Raw genomic sequence first — 24,579 nt, forward strand, 5'->3', positions numbered from 1 at the left:
GCGCCCCGCCAGGCACCAAACCCACCAGTCACGTGGCCCCGCGGCGCCTGCGCCTGAGCGCCGGCTGTGGCGTCACTTCCGGCCGGGGCCTCCCAGCTGGAAGAGGAGGTGGCGGCCGAGCGGGGCGAGGTGAGGCGGGGCGGGAGGGCGGGACGAGGCGGGAGGGCGCCGGGGGCCTCGAGACCCCGCCCCGCGGGTGGGAGCCGGCCGGCGAGGGAGGGGCGCACGGCCTGAAGGGCCGGGGTCCTCGGCGACCGCACCTCCCGGACCGCCCGCCGCCCGCGGCCCGGGGCCCCGCCGAGCAGCCGGGCGTGCCCCGCGGAGGAGCGTCCCGGCCCCGGGCTGCGGCTCCGGCCGCGCGGGGTGTGAGGAGTTGGGCGTGAAGTCGGCCGCAGCCGAACGGGAATGCAGCCCGGGAAGAGCCTGGGCGTGTCTTCGGGGAAAGGGGCCCCTTCCTGCTCTTTGCAGGTGGGGGGGGGCGGGCCCTCGTAGGTGTGAGGGCAAGGACCGAGGAGGGGGCGGCCTCGCGCCGGACCCCGGTGGGAAGCACCCCCAGGGGTGACCAATTGGCCGGGCTGACCAATGTCCCGCGTCCCTATTTTCCTTCCAAAGGGGGCATCTCAGAATCCTTCTGGTTCTTGGAATGCAGCTGGCAGGCCCTTCTTCAGTTTCTCCTGTGCTGCATCCTGCCTTTCCCACACTCCAGGCTCCCCAGGTGGTCTCTGCTGGGTCCAGGGCGCTCACAGCCCAATGCTCCGATGGGCAGTGATTGCTGACCGCTGTGTGGGGAGGGGTGGACAGCAGGAGTTCAGGTGTGTGTAGAGGTAGAGATAGGTTTCTAATTACAGACGGAATCGGGGTTCTAAAAGCCTACAAATAACAGGGAGATGCAGAAGTTGTGTGACCTGCCAGACCCAGGGTGGACTTCCAGAGAAGGTGTTCTTTTAGCTGGACCCCAAGGAGGAGGCAGATAGTTTGGGCAGAGGAGGTAGTTCAGGCAAAGGCCCAGAGGGGTAAACTGAGGCCAGTGAATGGATTTCTGGGTAGAGCATGTGGAGGTCCTTTGAGATGGTGTGGGAGCAGGTCTCTTAAAGGATGTGGCCGGTTTGGGGTGATTGAAGGAAGATGTTTCCAGGGAGAACAGGGGTGCAGGAAGAGGGGAGACACGCTCAGTCTGTCGCACAGGTGGGAGTTGCTCCTGGCACCCAGGAAGGAGGGCAGGGGGCTGGAGCCATGCTCAGAGGCTGTGCCTGTGGGTGTTCAAGGGACCTCCAGCTTCTTGTTGGCCATCTGCCCAGCCACTTTCCTGGTGGCCCCTGTTGGGTAGCAGGTCATCTTTTAGAAGTTTTGTTGGCTGGAAATAGGCTAGTGAGAGCCCCAAGGCATAGGGCATGAAAGGAAAGTGGTGTCTAAGAGAACGTGAAAACCAGAAATTCCATGGGAACACAGACCATCCGCTACATGTGTATTCTAGCTCCGGAATCTCTATTGTCACTTTCTGGACAACAGTGTCATCTTGTCTCATATCCTTAGGCACATGGCTGCATGTGGGGAAAGGGCCTGAGACAGGCGCTGGAGACCTGGGTTCTGGCCCAGCCTGGGCTCTTGTGCTCCCACCTCCTATTTCCCCCAGGAAGGCCCTGAAGCCCTCGGGTCCCATGGAAGAGGAAAGTTCTACATAGACCCTTCTTCCTCCCAGACTTGGGGCCTGAGGACCAGTTTCAGCGGAGCCACATCAGTGTCGGTGGGTGGTGGCTTTTCAGGGAGGCCAGGAACCTGCCAGAGTGCAGGTGAGAGCTGAGCCAGGCCATGGGAGACTCTGGGAGGGATGGGGGAGGTCCCTCGTCCTGAAACGGGTATAGGGTGCCTTCTTCCTGACCAGTTGAGGGGGACATGTGAGCAGTGCTTGTGAAGCTCTACAGCGGTGGTCGGCCAGCCAGCCCTGGATGAACGTCAGTTGTGGCCAGTGGCGGCGGCAGTGCTTCTTGGTTTTGCTGGTTCCTGCCTGGTCTCCACCCCCTGTGCGTGGCGGTTCTCCCTGTCCGCCTGCACTAACCTGGTTCATCTCTTCCCTGTCAGCATTCCTGTCCGTTGGCCCTCGTGTTGACTGAGAGGCCGTGGGGGTCTCTGAGGTGCGGGCTCCCACAGGGCTGGGCTCTCGTTCCTGGTGGAGCAGGAGGGCTCATGGAGGAGAGGGCTGACCTCTGGCCCCGGAGCAGTGCTGACTCTCCTTGTGCCCCATCCTCAGCCACACCCGCGACATCAGGTGCTTGAGAATGCATAGGCCCAGGGGCCGCGGCACTGAGGGGTGGAGTGTGGTTTTCTGTTTAAAGACTACGTTTGGGGGTGAACTGGAGGCCTAGCAGCAACTGATGTCTGATTGAGTAGATTGGGCTGGACTGTAGGCTTAGTGGCAGCTGGGTCTGGCTGGTGTCCAGCTGGCGAGTGACCTGGGGAAGCAGTGAGTTTTGGGAGGGTCCTGCTGGCACCCATGGGCATCAGGGCCAGGAAGGCCAAGGTGGGACACTGTCCCAGCACGGAACCAGAGGGGCTCTTTGGGGAGGGCTCGCCGAGCAGCCCAACCTGTGGGTGGAGGAGCCCGATCTGGGAGGGAGAGGTGGGCAAGCGCCAGTGGGTGGCACAGAGACCCTGAGGTCGGGCTGCTGGAGCGTGTTTCCTTCCCTCAGCGTCCCTTTATTTTTGAGTCCCGGGACAGAGAACCTGCTGAGCCCTCACCAGCCCTGAGGGTGTACAGACGTGGGGCACACAAATGTGGAGCGCACAGACGTGTGGTGTGCAGTCACGGGGTGCACAGACAGGTGTGCAGTAGTGGGGCGCAGATGTCAAGTGTGTTCCTGTCGTGACCTTGTTCCCCAGACACTGCTCTCTGTGTCCTTCCACAGGCGCCGCGTCCAGCTCTTGTGCCAGAGCTCTTGTGTCTGGTCCGGTCTGGTCAGGAGGGAGGAGACAGCTTTGCAGGCTTGGGGTGGTGTGGGGGGTCAGGTGCGTGGGAGCCTGTTCTGCCTAGCAGTGCTGGTGGCTCTCGGGGGCTGCGGAGGCACAGCGCAGGTGAGGGCCAGGCACAGGTGAGGGCCAGACGCCTGAGCGCAACTGCAAGCAGGGGCCTGCTTGGGGGCTGCAAAGGGAGCAAGTGCTGGGCAGGGGATGGGAGGGGGCAGGGTTTTTCAGTGGTGGGTCAGCAGGGGAGCCCAGGCCCAGGGGACAGCAAGTCCAAAGGCCCTGTGGCTGCTGCAGGCAGAGGCTGCATGGGGGAGAGGCGCCAGGGACTGGTGGCTGGGCAGTGGGCGCCACGGAGGAGTGGGTCAGGGTAGGTGGAGAAGAGTAGACAGCAGGTGTCTGTGGGGAGGGCCTCAGGCAGAGAGGGCTTTTCCTCTGCTCTGGTGTCTACTGGACTGGAGACCCCGGCAGTGGACCATGGCTGAGGGTTCAAGCCTGAGGCAGGGAACCCCCTTCCAGGAAGGGAGGGCTCCTCCTGAGGGGCAGGATGGGACGGGGCTCCACGTGTCTCCAGGGAGCTGCTTCACTTCCTTTCCTGTCTGTTCCGCCCTGGGCCCACCGGTTGTGTTCACCTGTGCAGACTCCTTTAGGGTACATCGTCCTGTTGCCGAGGTTAGCATGGAGGCGGGGTCGGATGAGCCCTTTCCCCCAGGATCCTGTAGGGGAGAAGCCCCAGGCATCCCTGACCTGTCTCCTGGCCCTTTACCTCCTGCACTGCCCACGCATGCTAAGGAGCTCTGGACAGATCCAGGTGGGCTGAGGGCACCCCAGAGATGCCAGGAGCTCAGGCTGCAGAGCAGAGGTGCTGGCCCCCGTCTGTTTGCTGCCTAAAGGACCCCCACCTGGCCAAGATGGTCAGGTGCCTCCCAGCATGGGTTCTATGGGTCCCCTGGGCTAGGGGTGGGTGCTTTTGTGCTGAAAACTTCCTTAGTGTCTCCCCTGCCAGCACCTCAGGCTACCCTACTCTGGGATGAGGACAGGAGGCTTGGGTCCAGCCCAGCTGCCGGCTTCTTCGCCCTGTGTCTACGTGTCCTAAGCCCAAGAAGGGATCCTGGTCAGCTGGCCAGTGAGAATCTGAGCTTAAAAATAGAGTCCATGCCCCCATGGCTGTGGAAGTCCCCGGACTGAGTGAGGGTGTAAACAGGCAGCCCCTTCGGTCACCAGCAGCTGCCCCCCCGCCCCACATCCTGGTTTGGTTTCCTCTCCAGGCGGTGTCCTCCAGGGCCTGGGGACAGGGACCTGGGTGTCCCCTGATGAAGCACAGGCTTCTGCAGATAGGAAGCGGCGTGCCCGCCTTTGCCAGCGAGGGTGCAGGAAGGGTCACTCCAGGCTGGCAGTCCTTCCTGTGGACTCTCCCCGCCCAACACCCCGCACTGCCCACGCATGCTAAGGAGCTCCGGACAGGTCCAGGTGGGCTGAGGGCACCCCAGAGATGCCAGGGGCTCAGGCTGCAGAGCAGAGGTGCTGGCCCCCGTCTGTTTGCTGCCTGAAGGACCCCCACCTGGCCAAGATGGTCAGGTGCCTCCCAGCATTAGCCCACCCTGCCCTTTGGGGCCCCCTGGTGGACAGCAGGGCCAGTACAGCTTGACCACAGCTTATGGGGGGAGACCGAGGCACTGTGTCCTCCTACACCCTGACACCCCTGCTGAGGGTGACCCACCCCCAGGTCTCCGTCCTGAGTCCTGGGCTTCATTTCAGGGCCAAGGGGACCGGGCAGTGGAGTGCCAGGACCAGACGCCCCAGCGATGACCAGGTGGGTCTCTGTGGGCGTTGTGGTCTCTGCCCCATAGGGGGCTGGGCTGTAGGTGCCCCACCCTATGCCCCCCACCCCATACTCACACTGCAGGGCTCCCCCAGCTCCCCTGTCTCCAGAGTCGTCTACAACGGCAAGAGAAACAGCAGCCCCCGGTCTCCAACCAACAGCAGCGAGATCTTCACCCCAGCTCACGAGGAGAATGTGCGCTTTATCTACGAAGGTGGGCGCCCCCCTGCCCGCTGCCCTCCCCCGCCCAGGGCACGCCTGACTCAAGCTGTCCAGGCCTCCAGTAGGTGGGGAGACTGGTGTGCTGGATGGGGTGCATGTGCACACCGGAAGGGGGCCTGGGGACAGCACCTGCAGGGATGGGGATGCCCATGTACAGCCTGCACTACAGGACAGGAATGGGGTCCAAGGCACCACAGGACAGGGGTGGGGTACCCAGGTGCAGCCTGCACCACAGGACAGGGGTGGGGGTGCCCAGGTGCGGCCTGCACCACAGGACAGGGGTGGGGTGCCCAGGTGCGGCCTGTACCACCAGACAGGGATGGGGTGCCCAGGTGCGGCCTGTGCCACAGGACAGGGAAGGGGTGTGTGGCCTGCACCACAGGACAGGGGTGGGGTGCCCAGGTGCGGCCTACACTGCAGGACAGGGAAGGGTCAGGGTCACACATGCCTTTTCATCGAACCCTGGCTGTAGTCCAGAGAGGAGCAGGCCTGCAGATAGGCAGGCAAGGAGACCAGGAGGTAAGGTGGTCCCAGTGGGGTTCCCCGGGGGAGAGGCCAGGGGTGCTGGTGACGACAGCCATGGGGAGGGCGGCAGGGTGCAGGCACGCAGGGGCCAGCCTGCAAGAGGGAGAGTGGGCTCGCCCTGACCCCTGACCCTGCCCGCATCCCCCTGCCGCCTGCAGCCTGGCAGGGCGTGGAACGAGACCTACGGAATCAGCTGTCAGGCAGCGAGCGGGGCCTGGTGGAGGAGTACGTGGAGAAGGCCCCCAACCCCAGCCTGAAGAGTGAGTGGGGATGCTGGGCTCGGGGGGCAGGAGGGCAAGGCTTCCCATGGCCCCAAGACAGCACTGGACTTCTCCCCACCTGCCACCCCCCACCAACTGCCCTCCCCCGACAGCCTTCAAACCCATCGACCTGAGCGACCTGCGACGCCGGAGCACGCAGGACACCAAGAAGTCCTAAGGTGCCGGCACCCGTCTCTGAGCTTGGCCCAGCCCTGATGGCCCCCTCCTCTCCTGCAGGCCAGCTCGGGGGTGCAGAGCGGCCGCGCACACAGCGAGCTCCATGGGGCTCTGACTGATGGCCAGGGATACCCGCCTCCCAAGCCCTCCCTGCCTATCTGGTCTCAAACTGCCCTGTTTCTGGGGTGTCCAGGCCCTCAGCCCCTGCCCCCTGGCCTAGCAGTGTCTTTGGAGCCATCTGGCGGTCCCACCCCTCCCTTTCTGCCACTGCCCCCTGCCCCTTGCCACCTACTTGCAGGTGGAGTCTTGCTCGGGCTGGCAGGACTCGGCCGGCTCGAGTTGGGACAGGGCAGCCCCACCCACCCCACCAGGCCCTCTGTGGACCTCCGCTGCTTCCCCAGCCTGGGCACTCGGGCAGCACTGACCCCCATATTCTTGTCACACTGGCACTGGCCCTTTCAGGCATCTCAGGCAACCAGGCCTGGCCTCCTGGTGTCTGATGCCTGTGCCCCCCGTGGACAGGGGCGCCAGGCTGGCCCGAGCTGCTAGTGGCCCCAGTCCGTCCTGGCTCTGTGGGATGCCTAGAGGGTCCCCAGGGCCCCTTCCTCCTGTGCCCTTGGAAGTGCATGTCTGCGTGTCACCTGAGGGTTGGTGAATAAAGGCAGGCACTGAACCAGCCTTCTGCACTCTGTCAGCTGGCAGCTTTGGTGTGGTAGGCTCCCTCCCCTCTCCGGCTGCCCCTGCCCACGCAAGGTCTCCGCCTTCCAGGTGGGGGTCTGGAAAGCCAAAGTCGGGGTTGCAGGGAGCCCAGAAATTCAGTCTGACCTCCTGGGCTCTGCTGGGGTCTCAGGCCCCCAGGGTGGGGGTGGAGGTGGGCTGCTCTCTGCTGATCACTGCCTTGTCCTCCCCTTGGAGGCTGCAGGGCCCAGCCCCAGACACCAGAAGGCTCTCAGACCCAGTGGCCCTTGGCCTCCAAAGTCTGAGCAGCCCCAGGCTGGACCAGCCCTGGGACCATGCCACAGTCTAGACGAGATTCCACCCACTCCCTACCCAGGAGCCAAACCAGAATTTATTTCAGGAACACTCTTTTCCTGAAGAGTATTCCGGGCCCCAGGTGACCCAGGGTGTGGACTGAAGGCATCCAAAGGCCTCCCCGAAGGGGTATCGGCCCCTGGGTGCCCTGGTAGCATGTGCTCGTCTCTAAGGAACCTCCTCCTTCTTGACATTGTCCCAAGCCTGGCCTGCCCTGCTGACCTTTTCCTGTGGGGCTGGAAGGTGGCAACAGGCCCCTGGACTTGGCCCCACTGGGGCCACACTGGGTCCCACCTGGGATCTGGCCCTGCCAAGCCTGCCACCTGTCACCCCCTGACCTCCCCCACTGTGGGGGTGCCCATAGCCTCATCCCCAGCAACCTCAGCCTGCACATTCCTTTGCCCCGCCCCACATGGATGGGCCCACAGATACTCTCCTCCTGCCAAAGCTTTCGCTCCGCCAGTCGGCTTGGCTTTTCTATGAGACCGAAACCCTTAGCTTGGGGTCTTTTCTGCCAAGCAAAATCCCTGAGGCAGGATGGCCTGGTCAGGCTGCCAGCTAGCAAAGTGGGCGAGGGAATGCTGGGGGCATCAGGGAACTGTTCAGATGGGACTGGAGGTAGAGGCTCGTGGCCCGGGCAGGGCAGCTCTGAGGACAGGACATGGGGACAGGGATTGGCCAGTGCCAAGGAGCAGGTGAACAGGGCCAAGCCCCTTGATGCCCTGTGGAGCCCCTGCCCCACAGTGACCTACCTGCCCTTCTGCTTCTAGGGTGCCGCCCCTTCCCCAATGGGGAACGAACACTCCCAGCAGAGTGGGACCACCAGAGGAGGGGCCTCAGTGGTGGGGTGCCATGCCCTGTGCCATGGTGGGCTTAGGTAACGTTTTATGATGGAAATCTTCAAACGATGCAGAGTAGACAGGATGATGGGGTGGTCTTGGTGTCAGCCAGGCCAGCCTTGTTTGGTCTTTGTCCACACTTTCCACCTGTGAAAGCAGACTCCACCTGTGAATAGCACTTCACTGTGTTGACCTAACCCCAGGCCATTCCCATACCTGCTGCCAAAAACAAGCCCAGTTGCCATCGAGTCAGCTCTTGATTCGTGGCAACACCACGTGTGTCAGAGGAGACCTGTGCTCCATGGGGTTTTCAGGGGCTGTGACCTGGTGGAATTAGATTGCCAGGCCTTCCTTCCTAGGTACCTCTGGGTGGACTGTTGGTTAGTAGCCAAGTGCTTAACTGTACCACCCAGGGACTCCATTCACCTACTATAATTAACAATAATTCCCTAATACCGGTCAGCACCCAGTCTGTGTCATTCTGAATGTCTAAAACAGTTTTTCCCAGGGTTTCTCGACTCAGGATGGAAAAGCGGAGTCTCAGTGAGTCTCTCTAGGTCTCTCTCAATTGATCCCTGTCCCCCTCCGCCCTTTCTCGGGCGTTTGATCGTGGGTTTCCCACATTTGGGACATGGCTGAATCCTCATGGTGTCAGTACCACAGGCTCACCTGGTCCTGAATCTCTTGTAAATGGAGGTAAAAATGGAGGCTTGATTGGGCTCCTGTGTGGAGTCTTTCCATGGCCATGGTTGAGAGCGGACTGCAGGGAGACCCGTCGGGGCATCTGCGGTGAACCATGGGAGGGAGAAGCTGATGCGGGATGAGGAGCTCAGCATGCTCGTCCGAGCGGAGGGGCCGAGTGGGATTCCGGAGGGCCGTGGGGCTGGATATATAGGTTGGGAGTGGTCTGAATATTGATGTTTTTTAGATTGATAAAGAAGGGGGGCCTGAGCTCAGGGAGAGGAGGAGGTGGAAGCAGGAAAAGGGATCAAAGTCAGGGGAAGAGTAGGTGAGCTGGGGTGACCGGGCACTGAGGACTGCAGAGGTGTCAGGAGGAGGTGAACCAGCTCCACGCATGAGTTCTTGCTTCTGGATTTTGCTTCTTAACCATCATCTGTTGACCTCCCCTTGGAAGATGAAGGTTTTGTTCGTCCCCTGACCAGCGCAGCACGTACATACTCTTGGTGTCCGCCAGCCTCCCTAGGACCCCACCCTCCATAACTTTGGTTACGTCAGTGTTGAGTGTTTACATTGTGATATCTGTGTTTGTATTCCAAGCTGAGCATTTTGGCAAATTGTGATTGCTTTTTCATTCCTGTCCAACTTTTTGTTTTCGTTGGAGTTATTAATTGCCTTCTTTTTTCCTTTGCTCAGTCTCTTATGTACTCATCACCAAATAAGTTCTGAACTCTCCAGCAGGTCTTCTAAATCTTTCCGTATGTTCACTTTCATCCCCTTGAGGGAATCTGTTCTGGACCTGTGTGTCGCCCCACCCTGGGGCCTACTCTGCTTGGCACACGGCTGCCATTGTGGGGACACTCCTCACCTCTCCTGGGATTGGCCCCTTGTTTGTTGTAGTCTGTGCCTTTGTCTTTCTTGTCTCTACTCACATTTTAGTGGCTGCACATACACAAGATTTCAGGGATCCACACACAGCACACCTCCCTGGAACACTGGGTGTGCATACAGCTGTACACTTGCCCACCTGGCCCCATACAACTGTACGCTTGCCCACCTGGCCCCATACAGCTGTACACCTGCCCACCTGGCCCCATACAGGTGGAATTGCCTTTTTCCACATTCATACACCCAGCCACCTCCCTTTGCAGCGCACACACACTCTTCTGGGCGGCACCCATGCATCCTTGGGATGGAGGTGAGAGGAGAAGCAGAGATTGGGAGGGGCAGAGGGCCAGGATGAAGGGTGGTGCTGGGTGGGCCTGGGGAAGGGCCAGGGCCCCTCCCACAGCAGCTGGGCTGAGTTAGAAAGTGGATCCTCCACCTGGTCTAGCTGCCAAACTGCCCAGCCTGGGCCAATGTTTATTGGCTGATAGAGTCCAGGCCCCCAGCGCTCCAGGCCCTGCACCTCCACCCTGACTCCACCGGCCTGTTCCGGTTCCCTTGGAAAGCTCCGGGACGGGTTGAAGGAGGGCAAGGGCAGATGGGGAGGGTGTCAGGAGGCCCCAGGTGAGCGGGCATGCTCTCCCCAGGCAGTCCCCAACCCCAAGCTCAGCTGGCATGAAGGAGAGTGGTGCCCTCCCTTGCCAACTTGGAGGAGGCAGTCTTGTGCCCACGCCACAGCTAGGCACGGAGGCTGGCAAGGCCTGGAGGCTGGGACGAAAGGTGTGTGAAGCCTCAAGGTCAGGGCCTCAGGCTTTCAGGTTGCACAGCTGCCACTGCCCCTGGGTCCAGAGAGGGTACACCCGGCTGGCCCAGCCCCTGGTCCGAAGTTCCCACCAGCCACAGCTCCCTTGACGTGCCTTGAGCTCCCAGCCTCCAGACCCTGCCACGCACCCACATCCCTCCCCACCCGCCTGCGGGGGGCAGTGGGGTAGGCCACCCCAGGAGGGCCCCAGTGCCTGGCAGTGAGTAATTCTGTTTACCTTTCCTGAGAGGCCTCCTATCCTTTCATTTGCTCCAATTAGCCCCGCTTTGCCTGAGCAGTTCTGGCCCACGTGTCCCAGGCAGGCAGGTGGATGCGCACCCCTCCCCCAGCGCTCCTCAGAGTGGAGACACCTGGTGGGCCAATTGGGGCTGCGCCTTCTGCTCCTCCGGGCCCCCTGCCCTTTGACAGCACCCCCATGCATGCACCCCATAAGGCATTGCAGCAGGTGCTGTGGGGGCACTCCACAGAGGGGGTGACCACAGTCCCCGCCAGCACTCCCCGCTCCCGACTTGCCTCCGCCCAGCTTGGGTGGTTCTGCCTGGTGTGTCTGAGCCCTGGTGGCAGAACGTACCTCAACAACACACTCTGCCTCAGTGGCAACCTGGACCCCCAGACAATTGTGCCCCCCCACCCCCAGCGCACCGCTTGGTGTTTCTGCATCCTGGCAAACACCAGCCCCCCTGCTACCGAACGGAGCATGTCCACCATGCCATGTGGCTGCCTTTCTGTGTGCCTGCTCTTTGGGAGTGGAAGGCTTGAGAGTCTCTGCTGAAGAACTACCCTATGGCTGCACAGAGGTTTTGAATAAAGTCTCCTGCCACCCTGATTTGCATCTGTGGCAGCTTTAGGTCCGTGTCTTCCTGTGGCAATCTGCTGCGTATCCAGGAAACTGGATTGCCAGGCTGATTAGAAGCCAGTGACCACTTGTCCTCAAGTCAACTCTTATTCACCACAACCCCATGTGTGTCAGGGTAGGACTGTGCTCCACAGGGTTTTCAGTGGCTGATCTTTTAGAAGTAGATCCCCAGGCCTCTCTTCCTAGGCATCCCTGGGTGGACTCAAACCTTCAACCTTTAGGTTAGCAGCTGGAAGCATTAATGGTTTGCACCTCCTTGGGCAGCCAGAGCTGGTGTTAGAGTCAGTGGTGCCCAGGCAGAGTGTCCTCTCCCTTTGCTGGATGCTTCCAGGGAAGGGGATTCTGGAAGACAGCCTCTGCAGAACACATTTCCTGCGTGGCTTGTAGGGTAAGTGTTGGATGGCCAGGGCCCCCCTCAGCCATGTTCTGCCTCCATATCCCCTCTACTAGTGATTCTGCCCCACGGGGAGCTGGGAGGCAAAGCTAATGGGGGGCCGTTGACTCTGGCCCATGAGGAGACGGAGCCCCGGCCCTGCCCTGGGGTTGGGGGTGGCCAGACCAGGCATGCTCAGTCGGGACGGGAGAGGTGGGGCCGTTCCACTGGCCTCCGCTGGCCTCAGGACCCCTCATCCGTACGGTAGGGTGACCAGAGGAGGGAGCGCCCAGGCATGCTTGCTCCCTCTTGCAGGCTGAGGGCCCTGGCACATGCTGATGCCCAGCTGTGCTGGGTGTGTACACTGTACAACCTGAGCTTTTTATTGTTGAAGACACATCCATGCACACGGGACACGCCAACACCCGGGACATGTGGTATGCAACTCAGCATAGCTCCCTGCCCCTTTCTGCACCCCATCCCCTGCCTCTGGGTTGGCATGGTCACAGTGAAGGCAGGAGGGCACTGTCGGGGGACCACTATCAGGGGGCCTCTGGAGGGCTCCCCCACACTCCAGCCTGATCAAGCATTGAGTTCTGGAATGTCCACAACGCCCACTTGGGACACACAGTCCACCACAGGGGGGGTCCCAGTGCTTCAGAAGGGTCTCTCAGCCAGCCCAGGGAGGCTGTGGGCCGAGGGGGTCTCTGAGGAGGGGTCTGGGCCGGCTCCGTCCCTGCCGTTGCTCCTCACCAGCAGCAGCTTCTCACTGGGGGGCCTGTGGGCAGGTGGGGCTGAGTGGCTGCCCCTCTGGCGCTGCTCCTGTAGGGTCTTGCCGATGCGCCAGCGGTGCCAGCGTCGCAGCAGCTCCGACTGCACCTGGGGTCAGCCTGGGGTCAGCCTGTACCATGTACCCTGGAGCCTGCCTCGGTCCCTGCGCCACATCCCCCCAGGACCTACCTTGGTCCCTGTGTCAGTGCTTGTTGCCGCCAGGCCCACACCATGGTCCCCTGCTGTGTGGGGCCTGGAGGACCTGTGCAGGCACTCGGCTCTGTGCCAGTGAGTGATGCCACTCAGTCATCGCCACCCAGGAATGCATACATCTGGGCCCCTCGCTGCGGCTAACCCATCTCAGGGTCCCCACCCCTGTCACTATGGCAACATGCACTCCCTGGATGTGAGTGGCAGTGGGCTCCAGGGCTGTGGGTGTTTGTGCCCCAGCTCTGTGAAGAAGTCCCTGACTGCTACCCAGACACCCACAGCCAGGGCAGTCCCAGACTCCACCGTCCCCTCACCTACCTCCTTGTTGAGAAAACAGTAGAGAACAGCCACCAACAGGCCCTGGGGAGAGAGGGAGTCAGGACAGTACCCATGATGGGGGTGGGGGGGCGGGGAGGTCAGAGCAGTACCTCTCTGGGGGGGAGGGGGTGATCACAGCAGCTGAGTCCCTGGGGAGGGGGGAGGGTAAACAGGGCAGCACCCTTCCCGGGAGAGGGAGGGGAGGCCAGGGCACCACCATCTCTGGGGGCCGCAGGGTGGGGTGGGCAGCAGCACCTGGAAGGAGCTGAGGAAGAGGTCAAAGAAGAGCTTGACGAAGCGCAGGGTGCCCTGGGCGTGCTCGTCGGTCACGAAGGCAAACACCACTTCGTGGACACCCAGCAGGGGAATGAGGGTCAGCGTAGACTTGGCCAGCCTGTGGGGGTAGACCCTCAGCCTCCCTCGGCCCAGCCCCAGGCCTCCCCTCCCGGCAGCACCCCGGAGGGTCTCTGGTCTGCGTCACTGCCACGCACCGAAACTTGTAGTCAGTGTAGCGCATCTGGCGGGCACGCAGCTTGGCCATAAGGACATGGATGGTGTGCACAAAGATGAAGAAGTTGATCTGTGGGCAGGGAGGGTGCAGCTGGGGAACAGCTCAGGACAACCCCAGACAGCTCAGAGCCCTGGCCGCCCCACGCCTGTCACATCAGCAGGCCCTGATGCTGGCAGGTGTCTGTCCAAGGATGACAGCCCACAACCTCTGGGCAGCCTGACCCGAGGCCACAGTGCCAGCCAGCGTCCTGGGTACATGCCAGGAGCCAGGTGCTATCTGCCCTCAGCTTATGTGGCTGCCCAGTGCCACCCCGACCCGTGCCCCTCATTGCAGCGCCAGTGGGCCTCATTTCCTCACCAGGATGGCCAGGAAGACAGGGAACCGCAGGATCCACCAGAAGCCCATGTTGTCATTGCTAGTCCAGCACCTGTGGGGGTGGGGCTCATAGCCTGAAGCCCCCCCCAGGGGACTGGGGTGCACTCTTGGGCCCTCACCCCACTCGGGGGCCCAGCCCACATCCCTGCAGCTCTGGGCACATGGTGCCCTACCGGCCCTGCCCCCCAGTTGATGTGACCTCAGGAAGGATGGAGATGGTCAGGAGGGCCCCCTTCCTGGGGACCACTTCTGCTCACCCCCCGCACTGGCTCCTGCTGAAGCCCCCATGCCCGCTCCCCTCACACTCAGGACACTGCCCACGTGCCAGGCACAGAGCAGCTGGGAGGGGTGTGACCCAGCCGCCCAGGCCTCCTTGGTCAGATCCACATCCTGCTGTCTTCACCCCAATCATACTCACTGGATGTTCTCATACAGACACTTGACCACGGCCCAGGGGATGACAAAGAGCATCGGGGCACCTGCAGGCAGCATGGCAGGGAGATGGAATGACTGAGGTCCCAAGTTCGGCTCCAAGGGGCTGCTGGCCCACCCCCATCGCTTGCCCTGCTCACCCCAGCCGATGCCCAGGTAGAGGGTGAAGAAGCTCCTCTCAGGGAAGGCGGCCAGGCCCAGCAGGCTGTGCAGGTACACACCCTCCACCAGCAGCCAGCAGTAGTTGGCCACGATGCCGTACTGCATGAACACGGCTGCCACACGGCAGCCGGCCACCGCCTGGCCACAGGTGCAGGTCAGCTCAGGCAGCCCAGCCCTCCTCACCCCCTGGGCGCTCACACTCACCCCGTTGCTGAGCCAGATGCTCACACTGAGGTCGTCACCAATCTTCTGGCTGTAGCGTGTCTGCAGCAGCGCGTCCATGACCAGTACGGAGCTGGCCTTGAGCACGAAGGAGGTGAACAGGTTCATGTGAATGTAGTTTCGGGTGCAGTGCAGCTGGCTGCAGGGACAGGGTGTCAGCTCGCCACCCTGCCCACGGGCCTCCCACACACTGCTGGGCCACTGTCCCTGAGCCACCACTAATGCTGGGCAGGCATACCTGAGGCCCAGCAGGACCGCCAGGGCGAGAAGCAGCGCCCCCAGGGACAGGCAGTACCCCACGGTGTACAGCATCTGGAAGCTGCTGTATATCTTGACCACCTCCTTCTGCAAAGGGTGAGCGGGTGCTCAGAATGGCCCCCGGCCTGTCCCACCATGGCTGCTCGCCACCCACCTGCTACCCACCAGGGCTGACCTGGACCTCCAGCTCGTCCTTGTCCATCTGGCACTGGGATGCATTGCGCCATGGCTGTCCCTGGGGCCCCCGCACCCACTGCCCATCAGGCCCACACTTCTTGAAGACGAGGCGGTGCTGCACTGGGGGTGGGGGCACGGCTCAGGTCAGCGCCCCATGCTGGCTGCCTCCTCGGTCAGCCCTACCAACCCCCATCCCCCCAGGAGGTACCTTTGTGGTACCAGGGCAGGTACCAGGGGCAGGAAATGTTGGCTGTGGTGTTGGGAGGGGTGTCTGGCCAGCAGGAGTACTTGTCAAAGGTTCGGTTGCAGACCAGCTCTGCAGGTGGGGTGACGGGGCAAAGGGGCTCCCTTAGCAGGTCTTGACCCTGTACAGCACCCTCCACCAGAGCCTCCTCCTGGAAATGACCTGGAGTGGCTGTCTCCCACCCCTGCACCGAGGCCTCCACCTCTACTGCTAGGGCAGCTCTGCCCAGGGTCACCTTCCCTTGGAGATGCAATTCCAAAACGTGCCCCAAGCCCACCCTGAGACCCCCTTTCCCACCAACCTTCTCAGAGCACCTCCCTGTCTGGGAGCTGAACCCCTATTCTCTTGCCTTCCTTCCCAGGCCCCCCAAGGGTCCTGCACCAGTGCTGTGGCTCCAGTGTCCAGATGCCAGCCCCGTCCCTGTGCATCTCCACTGCCCTCAGCCTCTGGCCTTAGTCTCCCCAGCGACTGAACCCCCAGCATAATGCACCTCACCCCCAGTGCTCAGCCCACCCCTCTCGGGCCACCTCTCCTTGTGCCCTGTGCCCACTGAGTTGGGAGCCCTGTGAGGCCTGAGTCAGGTTCCCACAGCAGAGGAGGGTAGTTCCTGCTACTTGCTGGCTGTGTGACCAGGTTAGTCACAGCCTCTCTGTGGCTGTTCCTAGGGATAAAGCCCCGCCACAGTGTTACATGAGGCGACTGGTGCACCCCAGGCAAGAGGAAGCGCCAGGCGCCCAAGGGGCTGGCCTGGGGGGCCGGCTGGGCTCACCGGTGGGGGGTGGCAGCAGGCTCAGATTATAGTGACACTGGTCTCCATAGAGCTTCCACTTCTCAAACAGGAAGTCCATCACCTGAGCAGCGGGGGCCTGTGGCTGGGGGACAGATGGACAGGCAGCCAGAAAGAGGACAGACAGGGCGTCAGGGCAGAAGGGTGCATGCTCTGTGCTGGAGGGGATGGCCAGGAGGGGCAGGCTGTAGCACTCACCTGGTGGGCCAGCAGCAGCAGCAGGAGGAAGAGGTGGGGGTGGGATGGCTGGGCGGGGGGCATGCCTCTTGGCAGCTGCCCTCCACATCTGGCTGGGGTACACGTCTGGACAAAGGGGTCCTCCTGGGAGTGCCCACTCCTCTGGGGACACCAAAAGCCACCACAGGAGGACCTGGGGCGGGGGGCCAAGAGTGAGCAGAGGGCTCTCCCCGACACCAGTGCTCTGAGCCTCAGAGTTCTGCTGAAGTGGGAGAAGGAGGTGGGGAGGCTTTGTCCAGGGTTGTGGGGACTCTGCCATCTCCCCTGGGTGAGGCTGGATCCCCCGGTCCATGCCGGCTGTCTGTCCGGTGGTCCTGACAGCCCCAGAAGCCCCCTCTCTGTGCTGGCAGCAGCCACCCTCCTGCCTGGTCACCCACAGCTCCTGGAAAACAGCCAGTACCAGCCACCTCCTTGGTCTGGCCACCCCACCCCACCTATTCTCAGCCCTGGGAAAGGCCACCTGCCAGGCTGACTCGACCTGGAGCACTGAGGGGCAGGGGCATCTCCTGGTCCCCAGTGCCATGTCTGATGAGGTGGCCCTGGGCCAGCTCCCTGCTGTGCCATCTGCAGCCACAGGCTCAGGTGGTCTTCATCACTCCTTGCCCCCTTTCCAAGGATACGGTATCTGGGTGCCCCCACCCGTGGCCTCGCCCAAGTCTCCGTCCAGCTTGCCATCCTGTGGACACATTCCTAAGGTTAGCACTGTGGCAGCCTGGGGCCCAGACACAGGACCCCTGCCCTTACAGTGCCTGTGAGGGGGTGGGGGGAGGTGTAGTGCCTGAGTCCCGGCAGAGCCCCATCTGAGCCGGGTGTCCGTCCGGCAGCAGCCACCTCATAAATCAGCTGTCACTGTTTGCACAGCCCATCTCAGGGGGGCTTCCCTTGAGGCTTGGGGGGCCCTTCTTCTGGGCACCCTGGCCCCTGGTAGAGGACGGATGGCAGTGTTATCCAGGAGCCAGGGAGAAAGCAGGGAGTGGCAGGGGTATGGGGCAGTTGCTGTACTGGAAAGTGACTGGGCAGCTGACCAGGAAGGGACAGTGCTGGCCTGCCTTCTCAGGTCAGAGTCCAGCTGAGCCCTCATGGGGGCAGCTTGCTCTAGGCCTCTTATGTTTCTTCCTTCCCCTAACGGGACCCGGATCTGCTGCCATGTGGGGTCCAAGCTAAGGAGGCCAGCTGGGCTCCTGGTCCACAGCCCGGCCTGGGCTCTGTTGGGTCTGGTGGGAGGCGGAACCCAGCAGGCAGGGAATGGGGAGGGGTAGCCCAGGTGTCCCCAGCCTGGGCCCCCGTGGGCATGATCTCCTCTCAATTTTGGCCAAATAGCCCCATCTGCTGCTGCTTGCCTGCCCAGCCCAGAGTGCCTGGTGTCCTAGCTTCTGGGTCGACTGGGCAGGAGCAGGCTGGAGATGTCCTCTCTGCTTTGGCCTGCCGGCCACCCCATCCCCAAGGCTGCTGGACTCCCAAGAGGCCTTGGAGGAGGGGGAATGGGGAGTAGGGGAGGGGGTGCCAAGGGCTGGCAGGGCAGAGTGGACAGGGGTAGGGGAGGGGGTGCCAAGGGCTGGCAGGGCAGAGTGGACAGGGGTAGGGCAGGGAGGCCACTGGCCGATAAGCTGTCCCTGCCTAGAGGCCCCTGGGGCACTGGCCCTGTGGCCAGGGTGGGGGAGGAGCTGTGCTCTGCCCCAGGGGGGAGGACCCTGCAGTGTGGATGCCCTTCAAGCCAGCTTTTCAGGGAAACATGGGAGCCGTTTGGATGCCCCCCTTGCTGGCTTCCCAGGGTGAGGAAACACAGGCATGCCACCACCAGTGGCCCATGCAGGGCTGCCTTCCAGTGGGGTCAGCTAGTTTGGGGCCCCTGAAAGTAATGAGCAGGGGCCAGAGGGAAGGAGAGGTGGGCTGCACCCCCAGACCTCCATGGCAGCCAGGCTCATGAACAGGGAATCCCAGGGGCCTGGGAATCCTTGAAGCTTGCCCCCTACACAGCTCATGGCCTGGCACCTCCCTAGGGGTGAAGGCAGGCAGGGAAGGGCCCCACAGAATGTGAGGGGCTGGCCATGGTCCCCTTCAAGGCCTCTGATAGGAACCAGGAAGGGGCAGAGGGCAGGTATCGACTTCTAACCCAGAACCAACAGAATATGGCCCTGGACGCAGCTCTTCAAGGCAAGACGAGGTCCCCTGGGCACCAGGTGGCAGACTGCCCCTCACAAGAGGGACAACCTCTGGGAGCCAAGCTCTGGTCCTAGAATCTGTTGCAAAGAATTGGCCTTTAAAGTGGGGATTTGTGGCTCCCCATCACTGAGGACTAAAGGAAGTCATGGAGAGAAGGACTTGGTCCTTGACTGTCAATGTCAGGCCCAACCCTCCAGCTCTTTAGTCAGGCAGCGGGGTGTCGGGGGTGTGGGGGGTGTCGGGGGTGCAGGTGTTTGGGACCTCAGAGGCCTCCCAGAGTCCTCCACCCTGCAGCCTTGGATAAATGAAAAAGCAGGTTGAGGTCTTGGACCAGCGAGGCCGCCAGACGTGAGGTACCCTCAGTTCTGTTGGTGGTCCCCACTTGTCGTTTTCCACCTTATTATCCCCTTGGAGCACCCAGACCAAGGGGTGGAGGTGGAGGCGACCTGCTGCAAAGGCCCTTTTCCCTGCGTGACTCAGTGGGCCCCTGACTGTACCGGTTGAATGTCTGGACTGGAAATGAGGGTGCCCAGGGCTCCCCAAGAGTGCACAGCACCCACCCTGAGGGAGGCTGGCCTCCACAGCACCCAGCCACCTCAGTCTGCCCCCACTCTGAGCTGGCAGCAGGCATGTGCCCTCCCCCAGGTCTGTCCGCTGGCCACCACTTCGTGCTCATGGCTCCTCCCAAAAAAAACCCTTGCCTTCAGTCTGTTCAGACTTATAGGGACTCTACAGAACAGAGTATAACTGCCCCGTTCGGTTTCCAAGGAGCGCCTGGTAGATAGGAACTGCTAACCTTTTGGTTTGCAGCTGTAGCACTTAACCACTATGCCACCAGGTTTCCAGGTGGCTCCTCCAGTGTCCCACAATTTCCCCTGAGAGTGGCTGAGGAACCTCAGAGCCTGGAGAAGACCCCTGGGACATGTGGATGGCCCATCTGCCAAGAAGCAGAGAGGGCTCCCCATTCTTGATCTGAAAGGGTAGAGGAGGGGCCCCAATGCCTTGGGGAGCCCCGGAAGGGTGGAGGTGTAGGTGTTTTTAGAAGCCCTAGTTGGGGGAGAAAACCCTGGTGGTGTAGTGGTTAAGTGCTACGGCAAAGGTCGGCAGTTCAAATCCTCCAGGCACTCCTTGGAAACTCTATGGGTCAGTTCTACCCTGTTCTATAGGGTCCCTATGAGTCCGAATCCACTCGATGGCACTGGGTTTGGTTTTTTTGGTTTTTAGTAGGGGGAAGGTCATGGCCCTGGGGCAGGTCAGGGGCCAGCGCTGTTGACAGAGCCGGGTCCCTGCAGCCTCCTGGAGTGGGAAGGGTGCGGAGGGTGGGGGTGAAGGAGTGGGGGGGCGGGCGGCCTACCTTTCCATTAACCCCTCAGGCCCTCATTTCTCCCCTCCCCTCCACTCTCCACCCATCACCACAGCCCAGAGGACTGAAAACTGCCCGAGCCAGTCCAGAGAATGCCGGCGCAAATTGCAGGGTCAGCTGGTGGGGGTGGGGGTGGGGGCAGGAACCCCGGCAGCTGCGAGATGGGGGTCGCCAGAGAGATTGGGACATGGTGGTGACTCGCCGCCGGCGGGTCAAAGTCACACGTGTGGGCTGCGGGGGAAGCTCTGCTAGGCGGGGTGGGGACCCCTCACCCTCTCCAGGGGGTAAGAGCCCGGGGGTGGGAGGAGAGGGAAAAGGGCCAACGGGAGGGGGAGGGGTGCTTGGGGGTGACGCTGTTCTCGGAGGTGGGGGCTATGCTGGGGGGGTGGGGAAGAGCAAGTTCCAGGCGGAGGATGGCAGAACCAGCGCCTGGTGGCCACCGATCCCCCCAAAGGCCGCGCCTGTGGGACAAGAGGACTGGGGAGGGGCTGAGACCTCCGAACCTGCCCGACAGTGCGGGACCACTTGACCCTCCGAGCCCCGAGCTGCATCACGTGGGTTGGGGACAGAGGTGTCCGCGGGGCGAGGGCGGCGACAGCCAGGGACCCCCGGCACCGCCCTGTCCCGGACAGGAGCCCGCCCGTCAGGCCCCGCTCCCCATCCGCAGCCCCGGTTGGCTCCGGGAACATCCCCTCGGGGCCCGCGGTCCCCTCGGCCGCGGCCGCAGGTGCTCACCGTCCTGGCGCGGTTGGTCCGGGCGCCGGGGGCCGCTCGTCTCAGCCTCGCTGCCGGGTCGGGGTCGGCGCCGCTCCGCGTCCGCGCAAACTTTCCGGCGCGACACTGGGCGGCGGTGGTGGCGGAGGCGGCGGAGGCGGGATAGGGGAGGGAGCTGCCCGCGGGGGGAGCGGAACCGAGGGCCCCCCGCCCCCGCCGCCTCCCTCGGCCCGGCCCCCGAGGGCAGCACCCTGGACCCCTGGCCCGCACTCCTCTCCCCCAGATTCCTACCCCCCGACCCTCCTCCCGGACCCTGCACCCAGCGAACCTTATGTCCCGGACGCCTACCCCGCAGACCCCCATTTCCCGCCCTGCAGAGCCGTTACCTCCGCAAATCCTCGTCCCTCGGACCCGGGACCGGAAAAAGGCAGTGACCGCGGGTCTGCAGCCCTGCCAGCCAGCCCCGAGGCCCCGAAGGACAGGCGGGGAGTGTGGCGGGGCGCGGCTGGGGGTGACTCAGCGCCCCTTCCCCTGGCTCCCTCCTCTTCCCCAGTCCTCGAGCTTCTTTCCCGGGCGCCGCCCTGATTTGTTGGTAGGGCTGACACCCCGCACACCTCCCACCACGGCTCCTGGGTGACACTGGTCCTTCAAAGAGCCCGGGTGGGGGCCAAGGGTGGGGCCCGAAGAGGTATGGCGGAGAAGCCCCTCCAGTCCGGTAAGCCCAGGCCTGTGGTGGCAGGACGGCCCCGGAGGTGTCTCCTTAACCCTTTCTGTGCCCCATTCCGGGTCTCAGGGCCTTGTTACTCTTTGTTACATTTCATTCGACAGGGTCCCCACGCAGACCCGGACTCTGGCCCCAGCTAGCTGCCGCCACGCCCAGATACTGTTCAACCTCCCAGGTTCTGCAGGCAGAGGATCCGTGCTCCCTCCCACCCCTCCTACCCCTGCCCAGCCCCACCCCTCCCTGACTCCTCTCAGCCCCTTTCCGGTCCCTCCTTGGCACCTCCCCACCCTCTCCAGCCCCTCCTGGACCCCTCATCTACCCTCCCCTAGCCCTCCCCTACCCTCCTCTAGCCCTCACCTAGCCTCACCTAGCCCTCACTTACCCTCCCCTAGCCCTCACTGAGGCCTCCCCTCCCCCTCCCCAGCCCTCCCCCTCCAGAACTTTTCTCTGACCCCTCCCAAGCCCCTCCCCAGCCCCTCCCTAACATCTCCCCAGCCCCTCCCTAACCCCTCCCCAGCCCCTCTCCCAGCCTCTCCAGTACTGGTCTCTTCCAAATTCCAGTGGCCTTTGTTGTGTGCCATCAAGTGATCCCAACTTCTAGCTACCCTATAGGACAGAGCAGAACTGCCCCATAGGATTTCCTAGGGTGTAATCTTTTTTTTTTAATCTTTACAGGAGCAGATTGCAAGGTCTTTCTCCCCTGGAGTCGCTTGTGGGTTTGAACCGCCTACCTTTCTGTTAGCAGCTGAACCTTTAACGCTTGTGCCACTGGGGTTTCTTCCCGCTTTCTGAGGCCCTTACTGCCCCAAACTCCCCCTCAGCGCACAGCTGTCTCTCCCCCACTCCCTTCCCCCTCCTTCCTAAGGCTGACCTCCCACTGGGCCCCTTCTCTGAACCTCACCCTTCAGCTTCCACTTCCTCCTTCACCTTCCATCCACATCATCCCCCCACAACCCCCCAGTCCTTGCTCTGTGCCCAGTGACTTCAGGGTCAGCTAGTCCCAGGGACACTTTTGGGCCTTATCTTTCCTGGCCTTTTAGCATCCTAGGACACTGCTGGTCACACCTTTCTAGAAAGGTCTCCTCAGCAGCCCACTCTAGGATTTTCCTTCTACCTCTTTGGAGGCTGCTCACCCCCATCCCTGCGCTGGCTCCTCCTCTAACCCAACAGGCCGCTTTCTCTTCCCCTGCACCCCCCCCACCCCCCCAGTCTGCCCCATTTCCCTTGCCCCCTCTGGGCCCCCCTTGGAGCTCATCCCCCATCTCCTGGAGGGCAGCTCCTGGTCCACCCACCTCTGCCCTCACCTCCACTGAGTCCCCGTATCTCTCTCCCTTCAGTGTCTCTGGCCACCATTGCCCAGGCACCTCCCTGCCCCTCCCCACTGGTCCGCTCTTTGTCCCGTGTTCCCCCCACCTCCCCACACCTTCCCCCCTACTGCCCCATCTACTTGTACTTGGGAACCCCATGACCAACCCCCTTCCTCTGGGCCTGCAGAGCAGAGCTGGCCTGGTTTTGCTGCCCTGGAAGGTGTCTGCATGTAGCTGGGCCCAGCCCCTCTGCCACAGCTAAGCCCCAGCCCCAGTCCCGCTCCGGGCACCCACACAGCCTAGTCTCAGGAGGGTCATCGGCCCCCAGTGCAGGAAGGGTATCATCTTGTGGGGTCTTAGCCCTTCAGGCACCCATTCCTACTGGTAATCTGAAACCCTGCCACCCCCCCCACCCCCAGTGGCCGAGAAAGTCACCCTGCCTGCAGGGGGTTGCCTGTGGAAGGGGGGCAGGTGGAGTGGTATTGGGGGAGGGGAGTCTCCTGAGCCCACATCACCCTCTCCCTCCACCTTCACCCTCCTTCAGTCCCTTACCCTCCCTTTCTAGGGTGGCAGTGGGCAGCCCAGTGGGCTGAAGGAGCCACCCCCATGGTCCTTCTCTCCCATGGTGTTACGAGCTAGGGAAGCCCTGCCTCTAGCCTTGGTGGGTTCTGCCTGTGATCGGGGTAACAGGAAGCACCTCCACCATGAGGGTCAGTGGGGTGAGGGGGTCAGCAGAGTAACAGGTGTTAGAGATGCTGCACAGTGTGACATGCAGGGGGGAGGTTGAGTCCTGGGGCTCCTCCTGCCTTGACTCTGCCTCCTGATCCCACTTCCTGTGGGTGGGGTGATCATCCTTACTGTGTGACTCCCTGGGCAGTCCCTGCTGGACAGAGGCTCAGCACCTGCAATAGGTGCTGGGTGGGGCTGTCTATGCCAGCAGGAAAGGATGCAGAAGAATAAACTCAGGGTGTATGAAGGCAAGTGGACAGACTGGGGAGGGAGAGGGGATTGAAGGAGTGAGGCCTCTCCTCTGGGCTGGGCCACCTCTATTTACATAACTGAATTCATAAGACATACACAGTACTAGAGCTGGGAATGGAGGGGGCTGGGCCTTTCCACATAGCAGCTGGGGGCTTGGAGACCCAGGAAGGCGCCTGCCCTCTCCAGAGTTCCTAAGGGTGGGAAGAGGTCCCTGGGAGATATTCAGGCTCAGTGGAGTGCCTGCCCTCTGTCTGCTTCTTCTCCCATCCTCTGGACCGAGGGTCTGTGTCTCTGCGCTTGGGGTCCTGGAGACGGCACCAGCAGGACTCTTCCTTTTGTAGGAAAGGAGGTGATGGGCCACTACTCAGACACCCCTTGCATGACAGCAACTCTCTACTGTGCAGGTGCTACTTTACTCTTTTATGTTTGTTTAGAATCTTTTGTCATTAGGGCACTAAACCATTTTCAACTACATTACTGTTTATGTAAACTTAGTGTCCAGCTTTTCCCACCACAGCTTGTAACAGAAACATGTCCCTGTATTAACAAGAACTCTTAAACACCATTGTAAACAGCACTTAGTATTTTGCCATTTGGGTTTCTCAAATTTTACTCAACCAATCACATGCTGCGGAAATTAAAAAGGTGTAAAAACCAAAGTCAAGGTGAAGGGTATTCAGACTGCTTCCTGTGCTTAGACATGGATAAAAAACCAAGGACCATCAGACATATGAGAGAGACCAAGAGTCAATGGAAAAGAAGAACCTAGAGGAAAAGGCTAATACAGGGAACAGAAGAAAACTTCACATCTTAGAGAGATATGATAAGATGGTTGCCCATAAAACAATACAGAGCCCATGAAATAAAAATGTAAACTCTGAAATTGTAAAAACGTAATAGATGGCTGGAAGACTGAGCTGAGGAAATCTCTAAAAAAAATAGAACAAAAATCCAAGAGATAGAAACAAGGAAAGGAAAGATTTGAGACAATGGAAGGTCCGTGCAAAAGTTCTAGAACCTAATGCCAGAGGTTTCAAAAGGTGATTCAGAGAGTGAGGCTTGGAGACAATTACAAAGAAATAATACAAAATGCTCCCAGAACTGACAGACATATTGAAATGACCCAGCAAGTGCCAGGTTCAATGCAAATGGTAAACAAACTAACACATTAAA

General features: G+C 61.6%; 2 protein-coding genes across 22 annotated transcripts; one reads left to right on the forward strand and one right to left on the reverse strand.

Moving 5' to 3' along the window:
• Positions 1–77: 77 nt before the first annotated feature.
• Positions 78–6,655, forward strand: MCRIP1 (MAPK regulated corepressor interacting protein 1). 13 transcript variants are annotated; one of them, XM_023556793.2, is made up of 7 exons: positions 92–129; positions 1,634–1,744; positions 4,227–4,428; positions 4,717–4,771; positions 4,876–4,994; positions 5,686–5,787; positions 5,901–6,655. In XM_023556793.2, exons 3-7 carry the CDS (start codon positions 4,272–4,274, stop codon positions 5,963–5,965), a joined length of 498 nt encoding a protein of 165 aa, XP_023412561.1. In that variant the 5' UTR covers positions 92–129; positions 1,634–1,744; positions 4,227–4,271; the 3' UTR covers positions 5,966–6,655. The 13 variants fall into 13 exon arrangements, with proteins under 13 accessions (XP_010595183.1, XP_023412555.1, XP_023412561.1 ...); XM_023556786.2 differs by having other exon boundaries at positions 105–129; positions 1,634–1,790; XM_064270538.1 differs by lacking the exon at positions 4,227–4,428 and adding an exon at positions 2,080–2,266 and having other exon boundaries at positions 107–129; positions 1,634–1,790.
• Positions 6,656–11,812: 5,157 nt separating this feature from the next.
• Positions 11,813–20,535, reverse strand: GCGR (glucagon receptor). 9 transcript variants are annotated; one of them, XM_064270532.1, is made up of 15 exons: positions 16,633–19,648; positions 16,116–16,287; positions 15,900–16,002; positions 15,095–15,202; positions 14,885–15,006; positions 14,690–14,796; positions 14,434–14,590; positions 14,208–14,367; positions 14,054–14,114; positions 13,618–13,687; positions 13,241–13,329; positions 13,005–13,143; positions 12,750–12,791; positions 12,411–12,501; positions 12,220–12,329 (listed from the first exon to the last, which is right to left on the reverse strand). In XM_064270532.1, exons 1-14 carry the CDS (start codon positions 16,827–16,829, stop codon positions 12,424–12,426), a joined length of 1,605 nt encoding a protein of 534 aa, XP_064126602.1. In that variant the 5' UTR covers positions 16,830–19,648; the 3' UTR covers positions 12,220–12,329; positions 12,411–12,423. The 9 variants fall into 9 exon arrangements, with proteins under 9 accessions (XP_064126606.1, XP_064126600.1, XP_064126599.1 ...); XM_064270536.1 differs by lacking the exons at positions 12,411–12,501; positions 16,633–19,648 and adding an exon at positions 20,416–20,535 and having other exon boundaries at positions 11,813–12,329; XM_064270530.1 differs by lacking the exon at positions 13,005–13,143 and having other exon boundaries at positions 11,813–12,329; positions 16,633–19,649.
• Positions 20,536–24,579: the final 4,044 nt, after the last annotated feature.

This window comes from Loxodonta africana, chromosome 18 (assembly GCF_030014295.1).
Source record: "Loxodonta africana isolate mLoxAfr1 chromosome 18, mLoxAfr1.hap2, whole genome shotgun sequence".
Taxonomy (NCBI): Eukaryota; Metazoa; Chordata; class Mammalia; order Proboscidea; family Elephantidae; genus Loxodonta; species Loxodonta africana.